We start from the raw sequence: 24710 nt of genomic DNA, 5'->3' as shown, positions 1-24710 counted from the left end.
AGGGCATCCAATGACCCCATAGCCAACTCATTGACCCCATAGGGCATCCAACGACCCCATAGGGCATCCAATGACCCCATAGGGCATCCAATGACCCTATAGCCAACTCAATGACCCCATAGGGCATCCAATGACCCCATAGGGCATCCAATGACCCTATAGCCAACTCAATGACCCCATAGGGCATCCAATGACCCCATAGGGCATCCAATGACCCTATAGGGCATCCATTGGCCCTATAGCCAACTCATTGACCCCATAGCCAACTCATTGACCCCATAGCCGACTCAATGACCCCATAGGGCATCCATTGACCCCATAGGCCATCCATTGACCCCATAGGGCATCCATTGACCCCATAGGGCATCCAATGACCCCATAGGGCATCCATTCACCCCATAGGGCATCCATTGACCCCATAGGGCATCCAACGACCCCATAGGGCATCCATTGACCCCATAGGGCATCCAATGACCCCATAGGGCATCCATTGACCCCATAGCCAACTCATTGACCCCATAGGGCATCCATTGACCCCATAGGGCATCCAATGATCCCATAGCCAACTCAATGACCCCATAGCCAACTCAATGACCCCATAGGGCATCCAATGACCCCATAGGGCATCCAGTGACCCTATAGCCAACTCATTGACCCCATAGGGCATCCAATGACCCCATAGGCCATCCATTGACCCCATAGGGCATCCAATGACCCCATAGGGCATCCAATGACCCCATAGCCAACTCAATGACCCCATAGCCAACCCAATGACCCCATAGGCCATCCATTGACCCTATAGCCAACCCAACTACCCCATAGCCAACTCAATGACCCCATAGCCAACTCAACGACCCTATAGCCAACTCAATGACCCCATAGCCAACTCATTGACCCTATAGCCAACTCAATGACCCCATAGCCAACTCATTGACCCTATAGCCAACTCAATGACCCCATAGCTCATCCATTGACCCTATAACCCCTATATCCTTCCTCACCTCCTATGGCCAGGTAGCGGAAGAAGAGCCACCCGCTGATGAGGGGCTCTTTGGGGCTGCGGGGGGGTTTGTCCATAATGACCCCATAGGGCATCCAATGACCCCATAGGGCATCCATTGACCCCATAGGGCATCCATTGACCCCATAGGGCATCCAACGACCCTACAGAGCATCCAATGACCCCATAGGGCATCCAATGACCCCATAGCCAACTCATTGACCCCATAGGCCATCCATTGACCCCATAGGTGACCCACTGACCCTATAGCCATCTCATTAACCCCATAGCCAACTCAGCGACCCCATAGGCCATCCAATGACCCCATAGGGGACCCACTGACCCCATAGGGGACCCACTGACCCTATAGCCCCCAATGACCCCATAGGCAACCCAACTACCCCATAGCCAACTCAACGACCCCATAGACCATCCATTGACCCTATAGCCAACCCAACTACCCTATAGCCAACTCAATGACCCCATAGCCAACTCATTGACCCCATAGTCAAGTCAATGGTCCTATAGGCCATCCGTTGATCCCATAGACCAGCCATTGACCCCATAGCCAACTCATCGACTCTATAGCTGACTCAGTGACCCCATAGGCCATCCATTGACCCTATAAACCTCCTATAGCCCCCAGTGACCCCATAGCTCATCCATTGACCCTATAGATGCCCCATTGACCCCATAGGCCATCCATTGACCCTATAGCCAACTCAATGACCCCATAGCCAACTCACTCAATGACCCCATAGGCGACCCACTGACCCTATAGCCAACTCAATGACCCCATAGGGCATCCAATGACCCTATAGCCAACTCAATGACCCCATAGGCCATCCAATGACCCTATAGCCAACTCAATGACCCCATAGGGCATCCAATGACCCCATAGCCAACTCAATGACCCCATAGCCAACTCAATGACCCCATAGCCAACTCAATGACCCCATAGGGCATCCAATGACCCCATAGGGCATCCAATGACCCCATAGGGCATCCATTGACCCCATAGCCAACTCAATGATCCTACAGCCAACTCATTGACCCCATAGGGAACCCATTGACCCCATAGCCAACTCTATGACCCCATAGGCCACCCATTGACCCTATAGCCAACTCAATGACCCCATAGCTCATCCATTGACCCTATAACCCCTATATCCTTCCTCACCTCCTATGGCCAGGTAGCGGAAGAAGAGCCACCCGCTGATGAGGGGCTCTTTGGGGCTGCGGGGGGGTTTGTCCATAATATCCAGGTCGGGGGGGTTGAATCCTAAAGCCGTGGCTGGGAGCCCATCGGTCACAAGGTTGACCCAAAGCAACTGCACCGGGATCAAAGCCTCAGGGAGCCCAAGGGCGGCCGTCAGGAAGATGCTATGGGGTGAGTGGGGTGGGATAGAGGGGATATGGGGGGGGATAGAGGGGATATGGGGGGGGATATAGGGGATATGGGGGGGATATGGGGGAAATAGGGGGGATATGGGGGAGATATGGGGGGGATATAGGGGAAATAGGGGGGGTATGGGGGAAATAGGGGGGGTATGGGGGTGGGATGGGGGGTAAGGGGGAAATAGGGGGGATATGGGGGAAATAGAGGGGATATGGGGGATATGGGGTGGGATATAGGGGAAATAGGGGGGGATATAGGGGAAATGGGGGGGTATGGGGGGGTATTAGGGGATATAGGGGGGATATGGGGGATATGGGGTGGATGGGGTGGGATAGAGGGGATATGGGGGGGATATGGGGGGGGTAGGGGGGGGGTAGGGGGGTATGGGGTGGGATATAGGGGAAATAGGGGGGATATGGGGGAGATGGGGGGATATGGGGTGAGTGGGGTGGGATATAGGGGAAATAGGGGGGGATATAGGGGAAATAGGGGGGATATGGGGGGGTATTAGGGGATATAGGGGGGATATGGGGGGATATGGGGTGGATGGGGTGGGATAGAGGGGATATGGGGGGGATATGGGGGGGATAGGGGGGTATGGGGTGGGATATGGGGGGAGATGGGGGGATATGGGATATATGGGGGGATATGGGGTGGATGGGGTGGGATAGAGGGGATATGGGGGGGGTATGGGGTATATGGGGGGATATGGGGTGGATGGGGTGGGATAGAGGGGATATGGGGGGGGATATAGGGGAAATAGGGGGGGATATAGGGGAAATAGGGGGGGTATGGGGGTGGGATGGGGGGTAAGGGGGAAATAGGGGGGATATGGGGGAAATAGGGGGGGAAATAGGGGGGTATTAGGGGATATAGGGGGGATATGGGGGAGATGGGGGGATATGGGGTGGATGGGGTGGGATAGAGGGGATATGGGGGGGGATATAGGGGAAATAGGGGGGAAATGGGGGTGGGATGGAGGGTAAGGGGGAAATAGGGGGGATATGGGGGAAATAGGGGGGATATGAGGTGGATATGGGGGTGGGAAGGGGGATATAGGGGGAGATGGGGGGGATATGGGGGGATATGGGGTGTATGGGGTGGGATATGGGGGGAGATGGGGATATGGGGTGGATGGGGTGGGATAGAGGGGATATGGGGGGGGTATGGGGTATATGGGGGGATATGGGGGATATGGGGTGGGATATAGGGGAAATAGGGGGGATATGGGGGAAATAGGGGGGATATGGGGGGGTATTAGGGGATATAGGGGGGATATGGGGGGGATGGGGTTGATATAGGGGGGATATAGGGGAAATAGGGGGGATATGGGGGGATATGGGGGGATATGGGGTGGATGGGGGGGATATAGGGGAAATAGGGGGGGTATGGGGTGGGATAGAGGGGAATATGGGGGGGATATGGGGGGGTAGGGGGGTATGGGGTGGGATATGGGGGGAGATGGGGGGATATGGGATATATGGGGGGATATGGGGTGGATGGGGTGGGATAGAGGGGATATGGGGGGGGTATGGGGTATATGGGGGGATATGGGGTGGATGGGGTGGGATAGAGGGGATATGGGGTGGGATAGAGGGGAAATAGGGGGGGATATAGGGGAAATAGGGGGGGTATGGGGGTGGGATGGGGGGTAAGGGGGAAATAGGGGGGATATGGGGGAAATAGAGGGGATATGGGGGATATGGGGTGGGATATAGGGGAAATAGGGGGGGATATAGGGGAAATGGGGGGGTATGGGGGGGTATTAGGGGATATAGGGGGGATATGGGGGGATATGGGGTGGATGGGGTGGGATAGAGGGGAAATAGGGGGGATATGGGGTGTATGGGGTGGGATATGGGGGAAATAGGGGGGATATGGGGTGTATGGGGTGGGATATGGGGGAAATAGGGGGGATATGGGGTGTATGGGGTGGGATATGGGGGGAGATGGGGGGATATGGGGTGTATGGGGTGGGATATAGGGGGGATATGGGGGAAATAGGGGGGATATAGGGGGGAAATGGGGGTGGAAAGAGATGGGGGGAGAAAGAGGAGTTAATATGGGGGGAGATAGAAGGGACTGGGATGGACTGGGAGGGACTGGGAGGGAATGGGATGGAATGGGATGGACTGGGATGGGACTGGGATGGACTGGGATGGAATGGGATGGAATGGGATGGAATGGGAGGGACTGGGATGGACTGGGATGGGACTGGGATGGGAATGGGATGGAATGGGATGGAATGGGAGGGACTGGGATGGACTGGGATGGGACTGGGATGGGAATGGGATGGAATGGGATGGAATGGGATGGGACTGGGATGGGACTGGGATGGGACTGGGAGGAACTGGGATGGACTGGGATGGACTGGGAGGGAATGGGATGGACTGGGATGGACTGGGATGGACTGGGAGGGAATGGGATGGACTGGGATGGACTGGGATGGAACTGGGATGGAACTGGGATGGACTGGGATGGACTGGTAGGGAATGGGATGGACTGGGAGGAACTGGGATGGACTGGGATGGACTGGGAGGGAATGGGATGGACTGGGATGGACTGGGATGGACTGGGATGGACTGGGAGGGAATGGGAGGGAACGGGATGGGACTGGGATGGGACTGGGATGGGACTGGGATGGGACTGGGATGGAATGGGAGGGACTGGGATGGGACTGGGATGGAACTGGGATGGAATGGGAGGGACTGGGATGGACTGGGAGGGACTGGGATGGACTGGGAGGGACTGGGATGGAATGGGATGGAATGGGATGGGACTGGGATGGGACTGGGATGGACTGGGATGGACTGGGATGGAATGGGAGGGACTGGGATGGATTGGGATGGATTGGGATGGACTGGGAGGGAATGGGATGGAATGGGATGGACTGGGAGGGACTGGGATGGATTGGGATGGAGTGGGATGGGCTGGGAGGGAATGGGAGGGACTGGGATGGAATGGAAGGAACTGGAACGGATTGAGAAGGACTGGAAGGAACTGGGAGGGAATGGGATGTACTGGGATGGACTGGGATGAACTGGGATGGACTGGGATGGACTGGAAGAGATTGGGACATAATGGGAGGGACTGGGATGGACTCGGACGTACTGGGAGGGAATGGAAGGAACTGGGAGGGATTGTGAAGGACTGGGAGCTACTGGGAGCTACTGGTCTATACTGGGAGCTACTGGGAGGGTCTTTGGGGGGTTGTCTCTCACCAGACCACCTCCCCGACGTTGGAGGAGATGAGGTATCGGATGGACTGGGAGGGACTGGGATGGATTGGGATGGACTGGAAGGAACTGGGAGGGACTGGGATGGACTGGGATGGACTGGGAGGGACTGGGAGGGACTGGGATGGACTGGGAGGGACTGGGAGGGATTGAGAGGGACTGGGATGGACTGGGAGGAACTGGGAGGGACTGGGATGGACTGGGATGGACTGGGACGTACTGGGAGGGACTGGGAGGAACTGGAAGGAAGTAGATGGGATTTGGGTGGAAATAGGTGGGATTTGGGAGCAAATGGCTGTACTGGGAGGAACTGGGATGGACTGGGATGGACTGGGAGGAAGTAGATGGGATTTGGGTGGAAATAGGTGGGATTTGGGTGGAAATAGATGGGATTTGGGAGCGATTGGTTGTACTGGGAGGAACTGGGATGGACTGGGATGGACTGGGAGGAAGTAGATGGGATTTGGGTGGAAATAGGTGGGATTTGGGTGGAAATAGGTGGGATTTGGGTGGAATTAGACGGGATTTGGGTGGAAATAGGTGGGATTTGGGAGCGAATGGCTGTACTGGGAGGGACTGGGATCTACTGGTCTGTACTGGGAGGGTCTTTGGGGTTGTCTCTCACCAGACCACCTCCCCGACGTTGGAGGAGATGAGGTATCGGATGAACTGCTTCATGTTGTTGTAGATGGCTCGTCCTTCCTCCACGGCCGCCACGATGGTGGAGAAGTTGTCGTCCGCCAGCACCATCTCGGAGGCTGTTTTGGCCACGGCTGTGCCCGACCCCATGGCGATCCCGATCTCGGCCTTCTTTAAGGCCGGGGCGTCGTTCACACCATCGCCTGTCTATGGGGTGGGAACGGTTGGGGGTCAGTGGGGGTCTATGGGGTGAGTGGGAGTCAATGGGAGCCAATGAAAGTCAGTGGGGTCAATGGGGGTCAATGGGAGCCAATGGGGGTCCTTGGGATCCAATGGGGTCAATGGGAACCCTATGGGGTCAGTGGGATCCAATGGGGTCAATGGGATCCAGTTGGGGTCAATGGGAGCCAAAGGGGTCAATGGGAACCCTATGGGGTCAATGGGAGCCAATGGGGTCAATGGGAACCCTATGGGGTCAATGGGATCCAATGGGGTCAATGGGAACCCTATGGGGTCAATGGGATCCGATGGGGTCAATGGGAACCCTATGGGGTCAATGGGATCCAATGTGGGTCAATGGGATCCAATGTGGGTCAATGGGGGTCAATGGGGACCAATGGGATCCAATGGGGTCAATGGGAACCCTATGGGGTCAATGGGATCCAATGGGGTCAATGGGAACCCTATGGGGTCAATGGAAGCCAATGGGGTCAATGGGAACCCTATGGGGTCAATGGGATCCAATGGGGTCAATGGGGCTGAGGCCGTTTTGGCCACGGCTGTGCCCGACCCCATGGCGATCCCGATCTCTGCCTTCTTTAAGGCCGGGGCGTCGTTCACACCATCGCCTGTCTATGGGGTGGGAAGGGTTGGGGGTCACTGGGGGTCTATAGAGCCAATAGGGGTCAATGGGAGTCAATGGGAGTCAATGGGAGTCAATGGGAGACAATGGGGGTTCTTGGGATCCAATGGGGTCAATGGGATCCAATGGGAACCCTATGGGGTCACTGGGATCCAATGGGGTCAATGGGGTCAATGGGGGTCAATGGGAGCCAATGGGGTCAATGGGAACCCTATGGGGTCAGTGGGAGCCAACGGGGTCAATGGGAACCCTATGGGGTCAGTGGGAGCCAATGGGGTCAATGGAAACCCTATGGGGTCAGTGGGAGCCAATGGGGTCTATGGGAACCCTATGGGGTCAATGGGATCCAATGGGGTCAATGGGAACCCTATGGGGTCAATGGGATCCAATGGGGTCAATGGGATCCAATGGGGGTCAATGGGGACTATGGGGGTCAATGGGATCCAATGGGGTCAATGGGAACCAGTGGGGTCAGTGGGGATGAGGTGGGACCCAATGGGATCAATAGGAACCCAACGGATTCAATGGGAGACAATGGGGTCTATGGGGTTCAATGGGGTCCCAATGGGGGTCAATGAGGTCTATGGGACCCAATGGGGGTCAATGGGATCCAATGGGGTCAATGGAAGCCCTATGGGGTCAATGGGATCCAATGGGGTCAATGGGGCTGAGGCCGTTTTGGCCACGGCTGTGCCCGACCCCATGGCGATCCCGATCTCGGCCTTCTTTAAGGCCGGGGCGTCGTTCACACCATCGCCTGTCTATGGGGTGGGAAGGGTTGGGGGTCAGTGGGGGTCTATGGGGTGAGTGGGAGTCAATGGGACTCAATGGGAGCCAATGGGAGACAATGGGGGTCCTTGGGATCCAATGGGGTCAATGGGAACCCTATGGGGTCACTGGGATCCAATGGGGTCAATGGGAACCCTATGGGGGTCAATGGGGTCTATGGGGGTCAATGGGATCCAATGGGGTCAATGGAAACCTATGGGGTCAATGGAAGCCAATGGGGGTCAATGGGAACCCTATGGGGTCAATGGGATCCAATGGGGTCAATGGGGTCTATGGGCGTCAATGGGAGCCAATGGGGTCTATGGGGGTCAATGGGAGCCTGTGGGGATCAATGGGGTCAATGGGGACCCAACAGGGTCATTAGGATCCAATGGGTTCAATGGGATCCAATGGGGTCAATGGGGGCGAGATGAGAGCCAATGGGGTCAATGGGAACCCTATGGGGTCAATGGGAGCCAATAGGGTCTATGGGGGTCAATGGGATCCAATGGGGTCAATGGGATCCAATGGGGGTCAATGGGAACCCTATGGGGTCAATGGGATCCAATGGGGTCAATGGGGTCTATGGGGGTCAATGGGAGCCAATGGGGTCAATGGGATCCAATGGGGTCAATGGGATCCAATGGGGTCAATGGGAACCCTATGTGGTCAATGGGATCCAATGGGGTCAATGAGGGTCAATGGGATCCAATGGGGGTCAATGGGGTCTATGGGGGTCAATGGGAACCCTATGGGGTCAATGGGATCCAATGGGGTCAATGGGGCTGAGGCCGTTTTGGCCACGGCTGTGCCCGACCCCATGGCGATCCCGATCTCAGCCTTCTTTAAGGCCGGGGCGTCGTTCACACCATCGCCTGTCTATGGGGTGGGAAGGGTTGGGGGTCAGTGGGGGTCTATGGGGTGAGTGGGAGTCAATGGGAGCCAATGGAAGTCAGTGGGGTCAAGAGGAGTCAATGGGAGCCAGTGGGACTCGATGGGAGCCTATGGGGGGCCTATGGGGTCTGTGGGGGTCAATGGGAGCCTATGGGGTCAATGGGGTCTATGGGGGTCTATGGGGGTCAATGGGGGTCAATGGGAGCCAGTGGGAGTCAATGGGAACCCTATGGGGTCAATGGGAGCCAATGGGGTCAATGGGAACCCTATGGGGTCAATGGGATCCAATGGGGTCAATGGGGCTGAGGCCGTTTTGGCCACGGCTGTGCCCGACCCCATGGCGATCCCGATCTCAGCCTTCTTTAAGGCCGGGGCGTCGTTCACACCATCGCCTGTCTATGGGGTGGGAACGGTTGGGGGTCAGTGGGATCAATTGGGGCCCAGAGGGGTCAATAGGAACCCAACGGGGTCAATGGGAGCCAATGGGACTCAATGGGAGCCATTGGGGGTCAATGGGGTCTATGGGGGTCAATGGGACTCAGTGGGGTCAATGGGAACCCTATGGGGTCAATGGGATCCAATGGGGGTCAATGGGGAACCCTATGGGGTCAATGGGATCCAATGGGTTCAATGGGAACCCTATGGGGTCAATGGGATCCAATGGGGTCAATGGGGTCTATGGGGGTCAATGGGAGCCAATGGGGTCAGTGAGAACCCTATGGGGTCAATGGGATCCAATGGGGGTCAATGGGAACCCTATGGGGTCAATGGGATCCAATGGGGTCAATGGGAACCCAACGGATTCAATGGGATCCAATGGGGTCAATGGGATCCAATGGGGTCAATGGGGTCTATGGGGGTCAATGGGAGCCAATGGGGTCAATGGGAACCCTATGGGGTCAATGGGATCCAATGGGGTCAATGGGATCCAATGGGGTCAATGGGAACCCAACGGATTCAATGGGATCCAATGGGGTCAATGGGACCCAATGGGGTCAATGGGAACCCTATGGGGTCAATGGGATCCAATGGGGTCAGTGGGAACCCTATGAGGTCAATGGGATCCAATGGGGTCAGTGGGAGTCCATGGGAGCCAGTGGGGTCTATGGGGGTCAATGGGACCCAATGGGGGTCCTTGGGAGCCAATGGGGTCAATGGGAACCCTATAGGGTCAATGGGATCCAATGGGGTCAATGGGAACCCTATGGGGTCAATGGGATCCAATGGGGTCAATGGGAACCCTATGGGGTCAATGGGAGCCAATGGGACTCAATGGGAGCCATTGGGGGTCAATGGGAACCCTATGGGGTCAATGGGATCCAATGGGGTCAATGGGAACCCTATGGGGTCAATGGGATCCAATGGGGTCAATGGGAACCCTATGGGGTCAATGGGATCCAATGGGTTCAATGGGAACCCTATGGGGTCAATGGGATCCAATGGGGTCAATGGGGGTCAGTGGGAGCCAATGGGAGCCAATGGGGTCAATGGGGTCAATGGGAACCCTATGGAGTCAATAGGAGCCAATGGGGTCTATGGGGTTCAATGGGAGTCAATGGGACTCAATGGGATCCAATGGGGTCAATGGGAACCCTATGGGGTCAATGGGATCCAATAGGTTCAATGGGAACCCTATAAGGTCAATGGGATCCAATGGGGTCAATGGGAACCCTATGGGGTCAATGGGATCCAATGGGGTCAATGGGAAACCTATGGGGTCAATGGGAACCCTATGGGGTCAATGGGATCCAATGGGGTCAATGGGAACCCTATGGGGTCAATGGGATCCAATGGGGTCAATGGAAACCCTATGGGGTCAATGGGAACCCTATGGGGTCAATGGGATCCAATGGGGTCAATGGAAACCCTATGGGGTCAATGGGATCCAATGGGGTCAATGGAAACCCTATGGGGTCAATGGGATCCAATGGGGTCAATGGGAACCCTATGGGGTCAATGGGATCCAATGGGGTCAATGGGAACCCTATGGGGTCAATGGGAGCCAATGGGGTCTATGGGAACCCTATGGGGTCAATGGGAGCCAATGGGGTCTATGGGAACCCTATGGGGTCAATGGGATCCAATGGGGTCAATGGGGAACCCTATGGGGTCAATGGGATCCAATGGGGTCAATGGGGTCTATGGGGGTCAATGGGAGCCAATGGGGTCAATGGGAACCCTATGGGGTCAATGGGATCCAATGGGGTCTATGGGAACCCTATGGGGTCAATGGGATCCAATGGGGTCAATGGGGTCTATGGGGGTCAATGGGATCCAATGGGGTCAATGGGAACCCTATGGGGTCAATGGGATCCAATGGGTTCAATGGGAACCCTATGGGGTCAATGGGATCCAATGGGGTCAATGGGAACCCTATGGGGTCAATGGGATCCAATGGGTTCAATGGGAACTCAACGGATTCAATGGGATCCAATGGGGTCAATGGGATCCAATGGGGTCAATGGGAACCCTATGGGGTCAATGGGATCCAATGGGGTCAATGGGAACCCTATGGGGTCAATGGGATCCAATGGGGTCAATGGGGTCTATGGGGGTCAATGGGATCCAATGGAGTCAATGGGAACCCTATGGGGTCAATGGGATTCAATGGGGTCAATGGGAACCCTATGGGGTCAATGGGATCCAATGGGGTCAATGGGAACCCTATGGGGTCAATGGGAGCCAATGAGGTCTATGGGTGTCCTTGGGATCCAATGGGGTCAATGGGAACCCTATGGGGTCAATGGGATCCAATGGGGTCAATGGGAACCCTATGGGGTCAATGGGATCCAATGGGGTCAATGGGAACCCTATGGGGTCAATGGGAACCCTATGGGGTCAATGGGATCCAATGGGGTCAATGGGAACCCTATGGGGTCAATTGGATCCAATGGGGTTTATGGGGGTCAATGGGGACCAATGGGATCCAATGGGGTCAATGTGAACCCTATGGGGGTCAATGGGATCCAATGGGGTCAATGGGAACCCTATGGGGTCAATGGGAGCCAAAGGGGTCAATGGGAACCCTATGGGGTCAATGGGATCCAATGGGGTCAATGGGTACCCTATGGGGTCAATGGGATCCAATGGGGTCAATGGGGCTGAGGCTGAGGTCCCCCTACGACCCCATAGGACCACTCTTCTCCATCCTAGGACCCCATAGGACTCCCTAAGACCCCATAAGTCCCCATAGGACCCCATAGAACCTCCTAGCTCCCTATAGGACCCAATAGGACCCGATAGGACCCCGTAGGACCTCCTAAGACCCCATAGGTCCCCATAGGACCCCATAGGTCCCCATAGGACCCGATAAGACCCCGTAGGACCTCCTAAGACCCCATAGGTTCCCATAGGACCCCGTAGGACCTCTTAGGACCCGATAGGACCCCGTAGGACCTCCTAAGACCCCATAGGACCCCATAGGACCTCCTAGGTCCCCATAGGACCCAATAGGACCCGATAGGACCACGTAGGACCTCCTAAGACCCCATAGGACCACTCTTCTCCATCCTAGGACACCATAGGACTCCCTAAGACCCCACAGGACCCCATAGGACCTCCTAGCTCCCCATAGGACCCAATAGGACCCGATAGGACCCCATAGGACCTCTCTTCTCCCCCTTAAGACCCCATAGGACCCCTGTAAGACCCCATAGGACCCCACAGGACCCCATAGGACCCCATAACCCACTTACCATGGCTGTGATCTCATCGAATGACTGCGGGAACTCGACGACCTTGTTCTTATGGGTGGGTTCGACGCGGGCGAAGCAACACGCCCTCTTACAGGCTTCCTCTGTTCCGCAGGGGGTCCCATAGACCCCACAGTCCTCCCTAAGACCCCCTAGGCCCCCATAGGACCCAATAGGACCCCATAGTCCTCCCTAGGACCCCGTAGGACCTCATAGGTCCCCATAGGATCCAATAGGACCCGATAGGACCCCATAGGACCTCCTAAGACCCCATAGGACCTCCTAGGTCCCCATAGGACCCACTCTTCTCTATCCTAGGACCCCATAGGACTCCTTAAGACCCCATAGGACCCCATAGGACCCCATTGGTCCTCATAGGTCCCCATAGGACCCCGTAGGACCTCCTAAGACTCCATAGGTCCCCCTAGGACCCCATAGGACCACTCTTCTCCATCCTAAGACCCCATAGGACTCCTTAAGACCCCATTGGTCCCAACAGGTCCCCATAGGACCCCATAGGACCTTTTAGGACCCGATAGGACTCCTAGGTCCCCATAGGACCCCATAGGACCTCCTAAGACCCCATAGGACCTCTTAGGACCCGATAGGACCCCGTAGGACCTCCTAAGACCCCATAGGTCCCCATAGGACCCCATAGGACCCCATAGTCCTCCCTAGGACCCCGTAGGACCTCATAGGACCCTGTAGGACCTCCTAGCTCCCCATAGGACCCAATAGGACCCGATAGGACCCCGTAAGACCCCATAAGACCCCATAGGACCTCTAGGTCCCAATAGGACCCCATAGGACCCTCTCTTCTCCATCCTAGGACCCCATAGGACTCCCTAAGACCCCATGGGTCCCCATAGGACCCCGTAGGACACCATAGGACCTCCTAGCTCTCCATAGGACCCAATAGGACCCCATAGGACCCCGTAGGACCTCCTAGCTCCACATAGGACCCAATAGGACCCGATAAGACCCCGTAGGACCTCCTAAGACCCCATAGGTCCCCATAGGACCCCATAGGACCCCATAGGACCCCATAACCCACTCACCATGGCTGTGATCTCATCGAAGGACTGCAGGAACTCCACGATCTTGCTCTTATGGGTGGGTTCGACGCGGGCGAAGCAACACGCCCTCTTACAGGCTTCCCTCTGTTCCGCAGGGGGTCCCATAGACCCCACAGTCCTCCCTAAGACCCCCTAGGCCCCAATAAGACCTCATAGTCCTCCCTAGGACCCCATAGGTCTCCATAGGACCCTGTAGGACCTCGTAGCTCCTCATAGGACCCAATAGGACCCGATAGGACCCCGTAGGACCTCCTAAGACCCCATAGGACCTCCCAGGTCCCCATAGGACCCACTCTTCTCCATCCTAGGACCCCATAGGACTCCCTAAGACCCCATAGGACCCCATAGGACCCCATAGGTCCTCATAGGTCCCCATAGGACCCTGTAGGACCTCCTAAGACTCCATAGGTCCCCATAGGACCCCATAGGACCACTCTTCTCCATCCTAAGACCCCATAGGACTCCTTAAGACCCCATTGGTCCCAACAGGTCCCCATAGGACCCCATAGGACCTCTTAGGACCCCATAGGACCCGATAAGACCCCGTAGGACCTCCTAAGACCCCATAGGTTCCCATAGGACCTCTTAGGACCTGATAGGACCCCGTAGAACCTCCTAAGACCCCATAGGTCCCCATAGGACCCCATAGTCCTCCCTAGGAACCCATAGGACCCAATAGGACCTCCTAGGTCCCCATAGGACCCCGTAGGACCTCCTAGCTCCCCATAGGACCCAATAGGACCCGATAGGACCCCGTAAGACCCCATAAGACCCCATAGGACCTCTAGGTCCCAATAGGACCCCATAGGACCCTCTCTTCTCCATCCTAGGACCCCATAGGACTCCTTAAGACCCCATAGGTCCCAATAGGACCCCGTAGGACACCATAGGACCTCCTAGGTCCCCATAGGACCCCATAGGACCTCCTAGTTCCCCATAGGACCTCTTAGGACCCGATAGGACCCCGTAGGACCTCCTAAGACCCCATAGGACCCCATAGGACCTCCTAGGTCCCCATAGGACCCCGTAGGACCTCCTAAGACTCCATAGGTCCCCATAGGACCAAATAGGACCCAATAGATCCCCATAGGACCCAATAAAACCCTATAACCCCCACTTTAATCCACTCACCATGGCTGTGATCTCATCGAAGGACTGCAGGAACTCGACGATCTTGCTCTTATGGGTGGGTTCGACGCGGGCGAAGCAACACGCCCTCTTACAGGCTTCCCTCTGTTCCGCAGGGGGTCCCATAGACCCCACAGTCCTCCCTAAGACCCCCTAGGCCCCCATAGGACCCAATAGGACCCCATAGTCCTCCCTAGGACCCCGTAGGACCTCATAGGACCCTGTAGGACCTCCTAGCTCCCCATAGGACCCAATAGGACCCGATAGGACCCCGTAAGACCCCATAAGACCCCATAGGACCTCTAGGTCCCAATAGGACCCCATAGGACCCTCTCTTCTCCATCCTAGGACCCCATAGGACTCCCTAAGACCCCATAGGTCCCCATAGGACCCGATAAGACCCCGTAGGACCTCCTAAGACCCCATAGGTTCCCATAGGACCCCATAGGACCTCTTAGGACTCGATAGGACCCCGTAGGACCTCCTAAGACCCCATAGGTCCCCATAGGACCTCCTAGGTCCCCATAGGACTCTGTAGGACCTCCTAGCTCCCCATAGGACCCGCTAAGACCCCATAGGACCCCATAGGACTCTAATAGGAACCCAATAGAACCTACCATGGCTGTGATCTCATCGAAGGACTGCAGGAACTCGACGATCTTGCTCTTATGGGTGGGTTCCACACGGGCGAAGCAACACGCCCTCTTACAGGCTTCCCTCTGTTCCGCAGGGGGCAGGTCGTCGAACTCCCTCCCCGTGTAGGCTTTGCCCGTCACCTCCTCGTCCTCGGAGAAGATCCCGATGCGGCGGCAGATGGCGATGGCCGTCCCTTTGTTGTCCCCCGTGATCATGATCACCCGGATCCCGGCGTCGCGACACAAGCGGATGGAGCCCATCACTTCTTTACGGGGGGGGTCCAGCATCCCCACGCAACCCACAAAGGTCAGGTCCGTCTGTAAAGGGTTTAAATGGGGTTAAATGGGGCAAAAAGGGGGGTAAATGGGGGTAGATGAGGGGTAGATGGGGGGTGGATGGGGGTAAATGGGGTTTAGATGGGGTTAAATGGGGGTAAAAGGGGTTAAATGGGGGATAAATAGGGGGTAGATGGGGTTTAATGGGGGGTAAATGGGGTTTAATGGGGGTAAATGGGGGTATATTGCGTTAGATGGGGGGTAGATGGGGTTAATAGGAGGGTAAATGGGGTTAAATGGGTGGTAAATGGGGTTAAAAGGGGGGTAAATGGGGGGTAGATGGTGTTAAATGTGGGGTATATGGGGTTAAATGTGGGGTAGATGGGGTTAAATGTGGGGTAGAAGGGGTTAAATGAGAGTAGATGGGGTTAAATGGGGGATAGATGGGGTAGATGGGGATCAATGGGGGTTAGATGGGGTTTAATGGGGGGTAAATGGGGTTAAATGGGGGGTAAATGGTGTTAAACGGGGGGTAAATGGGGTTTAATGGGGGGTAAATGGGGTTAAAAGGGGGGTAGATGGGGGTAGATGGGGTTAAAGGGGGGGTATATGGGGTTATATGGGGGGTAGATGGGGGTATATGGGGGGTATATGGGGTTAAATGAGGGTAGATGGGGTTAAATGGGGGATAGATGGGGTAGATGGGGATCAATGGGGGTATATGGGTTTTAATGGGGGTATATGGGGTTAAATGGGGGTAGATGGGGTTAAAGGGGAGGTAGGACCCCGGGGTTGCGACACAAGCGGATGGAGCCCATCACTTCTTTATGGGGGGGGTCCAGCATCCCCACGCAACCCACAAAGGTCAGGTCCATCTGCATAGGGTTTAATAGGGGGTAGATGGGGTTTAGTGGCAGATATATGGGGTTTAATGGCAGATATATGGGGTTTAATGGCAGATATATGGGGTTTAATGGCAGATATATGGGGTTTAATGGGGGTAGATGGGGTTAAAGGGGGGAGAAAAGGGGTTAAACGGGGCTTAGATGGGGTTAAATGTGGGGTATATGGGGTTTAATGGGGTTATATGGGGGTAAATGGGGTTTAATAACGGTATATGGGGGTTTATAGGGTTAAATGGGGGGTATATGGGGTTATATGGGGGGTAGATGGGGTTTAATGGGGGGTAGATGGGGTTTAATGGGGGGTAGATGGGGTTAAATGGGGGGTAAATGGGGTTAAATGGGGGTAAAAGGGGTTAAATGGGAGATAAAGAGGGGGTATATGGGGTTAAATGGGGGGTATATGGGGTTAAATGGGGGTAGATGGGGTTAAAGGGGAGGTAGGACCCCGGGGTTGCGACACAAGCGGATGGAGCCCATCACTTCTTTATGGGGGGGTCCAGCATCCCCACGCAACCCACGAACGTCAGGTCCGTCTGGGTAGGGTTTAATAGGGGGTAGATGGGGTTTAGTGGCAGATATATGGGGTTTAATGGCAGATATATGGGGTTTAATGGCAGATATATGGGGTTTAATGGGGGTAGATGGGGTTAAAGGGGGGAGAAAAGGGGTTAAATGGGGGTTAGATGGGATTAAATGTGGGGTATATGGGGTTTAATGGGGTTATATGGGGGTAAATGGGGTTTAATAACGGTATATGGGGGTTTATAGGGTTAAATGGGGGGTATATGGGGTTATATGGGGGGTAGATGGGGTTTAATGGGGGGTAGATGGGGTTAAATGGGGGGTATATGGGGTTAAATGGGGGGTATATGGGGTTAAATGGGGGTTAAATGGGGGTATATGGGGTTAAATGGGGGGTATATGGGGTTAAATGGGGGGTTGATGGGGCTAAATGGGGGGTAGGTGGGGGATAAATGGGGTTTAATGGGGGATGATGGGGTTAGATGGGGGTAGATGGAGGGTAGATGGGGTTAAAGGGGGGGTAGATGGGGTTAGAAGGGGATAAATAGGGGGTAGATGGGGTTTAATGGGGTATATGGGGTTAATTGGGGGGTAAACGGGGTTAAAGGGGGGATAAATGGGGTTTAATGGGGGTAAATGGTGTTAAATGGGGTAAAATGGGGTTTGGAGCCCTCACCTCGTACTCAGCGAACTTGGTGGAGTCCTCCAGCACCATCTCCTCCTTCTTTGGGGGGGTGTCCCTGGTGGCCAAGGCCAAACAACGCAGCGTGTCCCTGCCCGTCCCCCACTCCTTAATCACCGACAGGATCTTCTCCTTCACTGAGGGGGTCAATGGGACCCTCGTCGTCCCCACGCGCACGTAATTGCAGCGGTCGATGACGCCCTCGGGGGCACCCTGGGGTCCAATGGGGTCAATGGAGTCAATGGGAGTCAATGGGAGCCAATGGGGTCAATGGGGGTGAGGTGGGATGTCATTGGGGTCAATGGGAGCCAGTGGGATCCAATGGGACTCAATGGGACTCAATGGGGTCAATGGGGCTAAGGTGGGAGACAATGGGGTCAATGAGAGCCAATGGGAGCCTATGGGAGCCAGTGGGACTCAATGGAAGTCAATGGGACTCAATGGGAGTCAATGGGGTCAATGGAGTGAGGTGGGATGTCAATGGGGTCAATGGGAGCCAATGGGGTCAATGGGACCCTCGTCGTCCCCACGCGCACGTAATTGCAGCGGTCGATGACGCCCTCGGGGGCACCCTGGGGTCCAATGGGGTGAGTGGGAGTCAGTGGGGTGAGTGGGACTCAATGGGAGTCAATGAGACTCAATGGGAGCCAATGGGGTCAATGGGGTGAGGTGGGATGTCATTGGGGTCAATGGGAGTCAATGGGGTCAATGGGAGTCAATGGGAGTCAATGGAAGCCAATGGGGTCAATGGGGTGAGGTGGGATGTCAATGGGGTCACTGGAAGCCAGTGGGACTCAATGGGAGTCAATGGAGTCAATGGGAGTCAATGGGAGTCAATGGGATCCAATGGGAGTCAATGGGGTCAATGGGACTCAATGGGAGTCAATGGGAGCCATTGGGACTCAGTGGGATCAATGGGAGTCAATGGGGTCAATGGGGTGAGGTGGGATGCCACTGGGGTCAATGGGAGTCAATGGGAGTCAATGGGAGTCAATGGGGTCAATGGGAATCAATGGGAGTCAATGGGAGTCAATGGAGTCAATGGGAGTCAATGGGAGTCAATGGGACTCAATGGGGTCAATGGGGTGAGGTGGGATGTCAGTGGGGTCAATGGGAGCCAATGGGGTCAATGGTACTCAATGGGAGTCAATGGGAGTCAATGGGACTCAATGGGAGTCAATGGAGTCAATGGAGTCAATGGAACTCAATGGGAGTCAATGGGACTCAATGGGAGTCAATGGGGTCAATGGGATCCAATGGGGTCAATGGGACCCTCGTCGTCCCCACGCGCACGTAATTGCAGCGGTCGATGACGCCCTCGGGGGCACCCTGGGGTCCAATGGGGTCAGTGAGACTCAATGGGGTCAGTGGGAGTCAATGGGAGTCAATGAGACTCAATGGGGTCAATGGGACTCAATGGGAGCCAATGGGGTCAATGGGGTGAGGTGGGATGTCAATGGCAGTCAATGGGACTCAATGGGGCCAATGGGAGTCAGTGGGAGTCAATGGGAGTCAATGGGAGTCAATGGGGTCAATGGGGTCAATGGGAGTCAATAGAGTCAATGGGAGTCAATGGGGTCAATGGGAGTCAATGGGAGTCAATGGGAGTCAATGGGGTCAATGGGAGTCAATGGGAGTCAATGGGACTCAATGGGAGTCAATGGGAGTCAATGGGGTCAATGGGAGTCAGTGGGAGTCAATGGGGGTCAATGGGGGTCAATGGGTGTCAATGGGAGTCAATGGAGTCAATGGGAGTCAATGGGAGTCAATGGAGTCAATGGGAGTCAATGGGAGCCAATGGGAGTCAATGGAGTCAATGGGAGTCAATGGGAGTCAATGGAGTCAATGGGAGTCAATGGGAGCCAATGGGAGTCAATGGAGTCAATGGAGTCAATGGAGTCAATGGGAGTCAATGGGAGTCAATGGAGTCAATGGGAGTCAATGGGAGTCAATGGGAGTCAATGGAGTCAGTGGGAGTCAATGGAGTCAATGGGAGTCAATGGGGTCAATGGGAGTCAATGGGAGTCAATGGGATCCAATGGGGTCAATAGGATCCAATGGGGTCAATGGGATCCAATGGGGTCAATAGGATCCAATGGGGTCAATGGGATCCAATGGGGTCAATGGGACCCTCGTCGTCCCCACGCGCACGTAATTGCAGCGGTCGATGACGCCCTCGGGGGCACCCTGGGGTCCAATGGGGTCAGTGGGGTCAGTGGGTTGAGGTGGGAGACAGTGGGGTCAATGGGAGTCGATGGGAGACAATGGGAGTGAATGGGAGTCAATGGGAGTCAATGGGACTCAATGGGGTCAATGGGGTGAGGTGGGAGACAATGGGGTCAATGGGAGCCAATGGGAGACAATGGGGTCAATGAGAGCCAATGGGAGCCTATGGGAGCCAGTGGGACTCAATGGGAGTCAATGGGAGTCAATGGAGTCAATGGGACTCAATGGGAGTCAATGGGACTCAATGGGAGTCAATGGGAGTCAATGGGGTCAATGGAGTTAATGGGAGCCAATGGGAGTCAATGGAGTCAATGGGAGTCAATGGAGTCAATGGGAGTCAATGGGAGTCAATGGGAGTCAATGGGACTCAATGGGAGTCAATGGGAGTCAATGGGGTCAATGGAGTTAATGGGAGCCAATGGGAGTCAATGGAGTCAATGGGAGTCAATGGAGTCAATGGGACTCAATGGGAGTCAATGGGGTCAATGGGAGTCAATGGGAGACAATGGGGTCAATGGGACTCAATGGGAGTCAATGGGGTCAATGGAGTCAATGGGAGCCAATGGGGTCAGTGAGACTCAATGGGGTCAGTGGGAGTCAATGGGAGTCAATGAGACTCAATGGGGGTGAGGTGGGACTCAATGGGAGTCAATGGGAGTCAATGGGACTCAATGGGGTCAATGGGACTCAATGGGACTCAATGGGGCTCAATGGAACTCAATGGGTTCCTATGGGGTCTCTAGGGGGTCTCTATAGGGTCTCTATGGGGTAGCTATGGGGCAGCTATGGGGCAGCTTTGGGGTCTCTAAGGGGTCCCTATGGGTCTCAATGGATCTCAATGGAACTCAATGGAACTCAATGGGACTCAATGGGACTCAATGGGTCTCAATGGAACTCAATGGAACTCAATGGAACTCAATGGATCCCAATGGGTCCCTATGGGATTTCCATGGGGTCTCTATGGGGTCTCTATGGGGCAGCTATGGGGTCTCTAAGGAGTCCCTATGGGTCTCAATGGAACTCAATGGGTCTCAATGGAACTCAATGGGACTCAATGGATCTCAATGGAACACAATGGAACTCAGTGGAACTCAATGGATCTCAATGGAACTCAATGGAACCCAGTGGGTCTCAATGGGACTCAATGGGACTCAATGGGACTCAGTGGGACTCAATGGGTCTCAATGGGACGCAATGGAACTCAATGGAACTCAATGGAACTCAATGGAACTCAATGGGTCCCAATGGGATTTCCATGGGATCTCTATGGGGTCTCTATAGGGTCTCTATGGGGCAGCTATGGGGCAGCTATGGGGCAGTACCTTGACGAACATCTTGTTCCCCACGGCTGCCCTGGATGCTTTGGCAGGGGAGCAATAGACCGACATGGATTTACGATCCCTGGAGAACTCCAATGTAAATTCCTTCTTCATCAGCTGCTTGATCACCTGATATAGGGGGGATATGGGGTTATATGGGGTATATGGGGCTATATGGGGTTATATGGGGGGATATGGGGGGATATGGGGTTATATGGGGCTATATGGGGTTATATGGGGGGATATGGGGTTATATGGGGTTATATGGGGCTATATGGGGTTATATGGGGGGATATGGGGTTATATGGGGTTATATGGGGGGATATGGGGTTATATGGGGTTATATGGGGTTATATGGGGGGATATGGGGTTATATGGGGTTATATGGGGCTATATGGGGTTATATGGGGGGATATGGGGTTATATGGGGTTATATGGGGGGATATGGGGTTATATGGGGTTATATGGGGCTATATGGGGTTATATGGGGGGATATGGGTTATATGGGGTTATGGGGTTAAGTTTAATGGGCTATGGGGTGAATGGGGCCATATAGGTCCATATAGGGCCATAATGGGCTATGGGGCCATATAGGGCCATATAGGTCCAATATAGGTCCATATAGGTCCATATAGGGTCTATGGGGCCATATAGGTCCATATAGTGTCAATAGGGCCATATAGGGTCCACATAGGGTCTGTGGGGCCATATAGGTCCACATAGGGTCTATGGGGCCATATAGGTCTATATAGTGTCAATAGGGCCATATAGGATCCATATAGCGTCAATAGGACCATATAGGGTCCATATAGTGTCAATAGGGCCATAATGGGCTATGGGGCCATATAGGGTCTATAGGGCCATATAGGGTCCATATAGGGTCTATAGGGCCATATAGGGTCCATATAGGGTCCATATATTGTCAATAGGGCCATATAGGGTCCATATAGGGTCCATAGGGCCATATAGGGTCCATATAGGGTCTATGGGGCACTCACAGAGTTGCAGGCGTTGGCTCTCTCCACCTTGGACAGGTTGCGGACGTCGGTGTTGAACACGTTCATCTTCTCCACCAGACACGTCAGCGCCGTCTCCGTGGCCTCCCCCACCTTCTCATAGATCCCTTTAGACTATAGGGGAAACATATGGGGTCAGTGGGGCGCTATGGGGCCAATGGGAGTCAATGGGAGTCAATGGAGTCAATGGGAGTCAATGGGAGTCAATGGGAGTCAATGGGAGTCAATGGGAGTCAGTGGAGTCAATGGGAGTCAATGGGAGTCAATGGGGTCAATGGGAGTCAATGGGAGTCAATGGATCTCAATGGGAGTCAATGGGAGTCAATGGAGTCAATGGGAGTCAATGGGCGTCAATGGGAGTCAATGGGAGTCAATGGAGTCAATGGGAGTCAATGGGAGTCAATGGGTGTCAATGGGAGTCAGTGGAGTCAGTGGGAGTCAATGGGAGTCAATGGACTCAATGGGAGTCAATGGACTCAATGGGAGTCAATGGGAGTCAATGGGAGTCAATGGGAGTCAATGGGAGTCAATGGAGTCAATGGAGTCAATGGGAGTCAATGGGAGTCAATGGGAGTCAATGGAGTCAATGGGAGTCAATGGAGTCAATGGGAGTCAATGGGAGTCAATGGAGTCAATGGGAGTCAATGGGAGTCAATGGGAGTCAATGGGAGTCAATGGAGTCAATGGGAGTCCATGGAGTCAATGGGAGTCAATGGGAGTCAATGGAGTCAATGGGACTCAATGAGAGTCAATGGAGTCAATGGGAGTCAATGGGAGTCAATGGGAGTCAATGGGAGTCAATGGGAGTCAATGGGAGTCAGTGGAGTCAATGGAGTCAATGGGAGTCAGTGGAGTCAATGGAGTCAATGGGAGTCAATGGAGTCAATGGGAGTCAATGGAGTCAATGGGGCACTATGGGGCACTATGGGGTGTTATATGGGGTCAGCGCCGTCTCCGTGGCCTCCCCCACCTTCTCGTAGATCCCTTTAGACTATGGGGGAAACATATGGGGTCAGTGGGGCGATATATGGGGTCAGTGGGGCGCTATGGGGTCAATGGGAGTCAATGGGAGTCAATGGGAGTCAATGGGAGTCAATGGGAGTCAATGGGAGTCAATGGAGTCAATGGGAGTCAATGGAGTCAATGGGAGTCAATGGAGTCAATGGGAGTCAATGGGAGTCAATGGAGTCAATGGGAGTCAATGGGAGTCAATGGGAGTCAATGGGAGTCAATGGAGTCAATGGGAGTCAATGGAGTCAATGGAGTCAGTGGGAGTCAATGGAGTCAATGGGAGTCAATGGAGTCAATGGGAGTCAATGGGGGCCAATGGGAGTCAATGGGAGTCAATGGGAATCAATGGGAATCAATGGGAGTCAATGGGAGTCAATGGGAGTCAATGGAGTCAATGGGAGTCAATGGAGTCAATGGGAGTCAATGGGAGTCAATGGGAGTCAATGGAGTCAATGGGAGTCAATGGGAGTCAATGGGAGTCAATGGGAGTCAATGGGAGTCAATGGAGTCAATGGGAGTCAGTGGAGTCAATGGGATTCAATGGGAGTCAGTGGAGTCAATGGAGTCAATGGAGTCAATGGGAGTCAATGGGAGTCAATGGGAGTCAATGGGAATCAATGGGAGTCAATGGAGTCAATGGGAGTCAATGGGAGTCAATGGGAGTCAATGGAAGTCAATGGAGTCAATGGGAGTCAATGGGAGTCAATGGGAGTCAATGGGAATCAATGGGAGTCAATGGAGTCAATGGGAGTCAGTGGGAGTCAATGGAGTCAATGGGAGTCCATGGAGTCAATGGGAGTCAATGGGAGTCAATGGGAGTCAATGGGAGTCAATGGGAGTCAATGGAGTCAATGGAGTCAATGGGAGTCAATGGAGTCAATGGGAGTCAATGGGAGTCAATGGGAGTCAATGGAGTCAATGGGAGTCAGTGGGAGTCAATGGAGTCAATGGAGTCAATGGAGTCAATGGAGTCAATGGGAGTCAATGGGAGTCAATGGGAGTCAATGGGAGTCAATGGAGTCAATGGGAGTCAATGGGAGTCAATGGGAATCAATGGGAATCAATGGGAGTCAATGGGGCACTATGGGGTCAATGGGGTGCTATGGGGTCAGAGGGGTGTTATATAGGGTCAGTGAGGCGCTATGGGGTCCATGGGAGTCAATGGGGCACTATGGGGCACTATGGGGTGTTATATGGGGTCAGCGCCGTCTCCGTGGCCTCCCCCACCTTCTCGTAGATCCCTTTGGACTATGGGGGAAACAGTGGGTCTCTATGGGGTCTCTATGGGTCCCTATGGGTCTCTATGGGATCTCTATGGGTCCCTATGGGGTCGCTATGGGGTCGCTATGGGTCCCTATGGGGTCTCTATGTGTCCCTATGGGGTCTCTATGGGTCCCTATGGGTTTCTATGGGGTCTCTATGGT

General features: G+C 54.5%; 1 protein-coding gene across 3 annotated transcripts in view; it reads right to left on the bottom strand.

The window, feature by feature from the left end:
• The window catches only part of LOC146757968 (sarcoplasmic/endoplasmic reticulum calcium ATPase 1-like), an 85424-nt gene that overhangs the window by 17824 nt on the left and 42890 nt on the right, over positions 1 to 24710 (bottom strand). The window contains exons 12-18 of one of the 3 annotated variants that reach the window (XM_085517961.1): positions 24514 to 24534; positions 22258 to 22368; positions 21263 to 21388; positions 17709 to 17927; positions 15312 to 15647; positions 6261 to 6481; positions 2181 to 2383 (exon numbers count right to left, since the gene is read on the bottom strand). In XM_085517961.1, coding sequence (XP_085374087.1) covers positions 2181 to 2383; positions 6261 to 6481; positions 15312 to 15647; positions 17709 to 17927; positions 21263 to 21388; positions 22258 to 22368; positions 24514 to 24534 — 1237 coding nt within the window. Of the gene's footprint in view, positions 1 to 2180; positions 2384 to 6260; positions 6482 to 8978; positions 9195 to 15311; positions 15648 to 17708; positions 17928 to 21262; positions 21389 to 22257; positions 22369 to 23245; positions 23267 to 24513; positions 24535 to 24710 lie in introns of those variants that run through there. The other 2 variants (XM_085517959.1, XM_085517960.1) reach the window with 2 other exon arrangements.

This window comes from Coturnix japonica, chromosome 17 (genome assembly GCF_054131305.1).
Source record: "Coturnix japonica strain WE chromosome 17, WE-NBRP24, whole genome shotgun sequence".
NCBI lineage: Eukaryota > Metazoa > Chordata > Aves > Galliformes > Phasianidae > Coturnix > Coturnix japonica.
The sequence above is the reverse complement of the archived record's forward strand: the minus strand, read 5'-3'. Positions and strand labels throughout refer to the sequence as shown.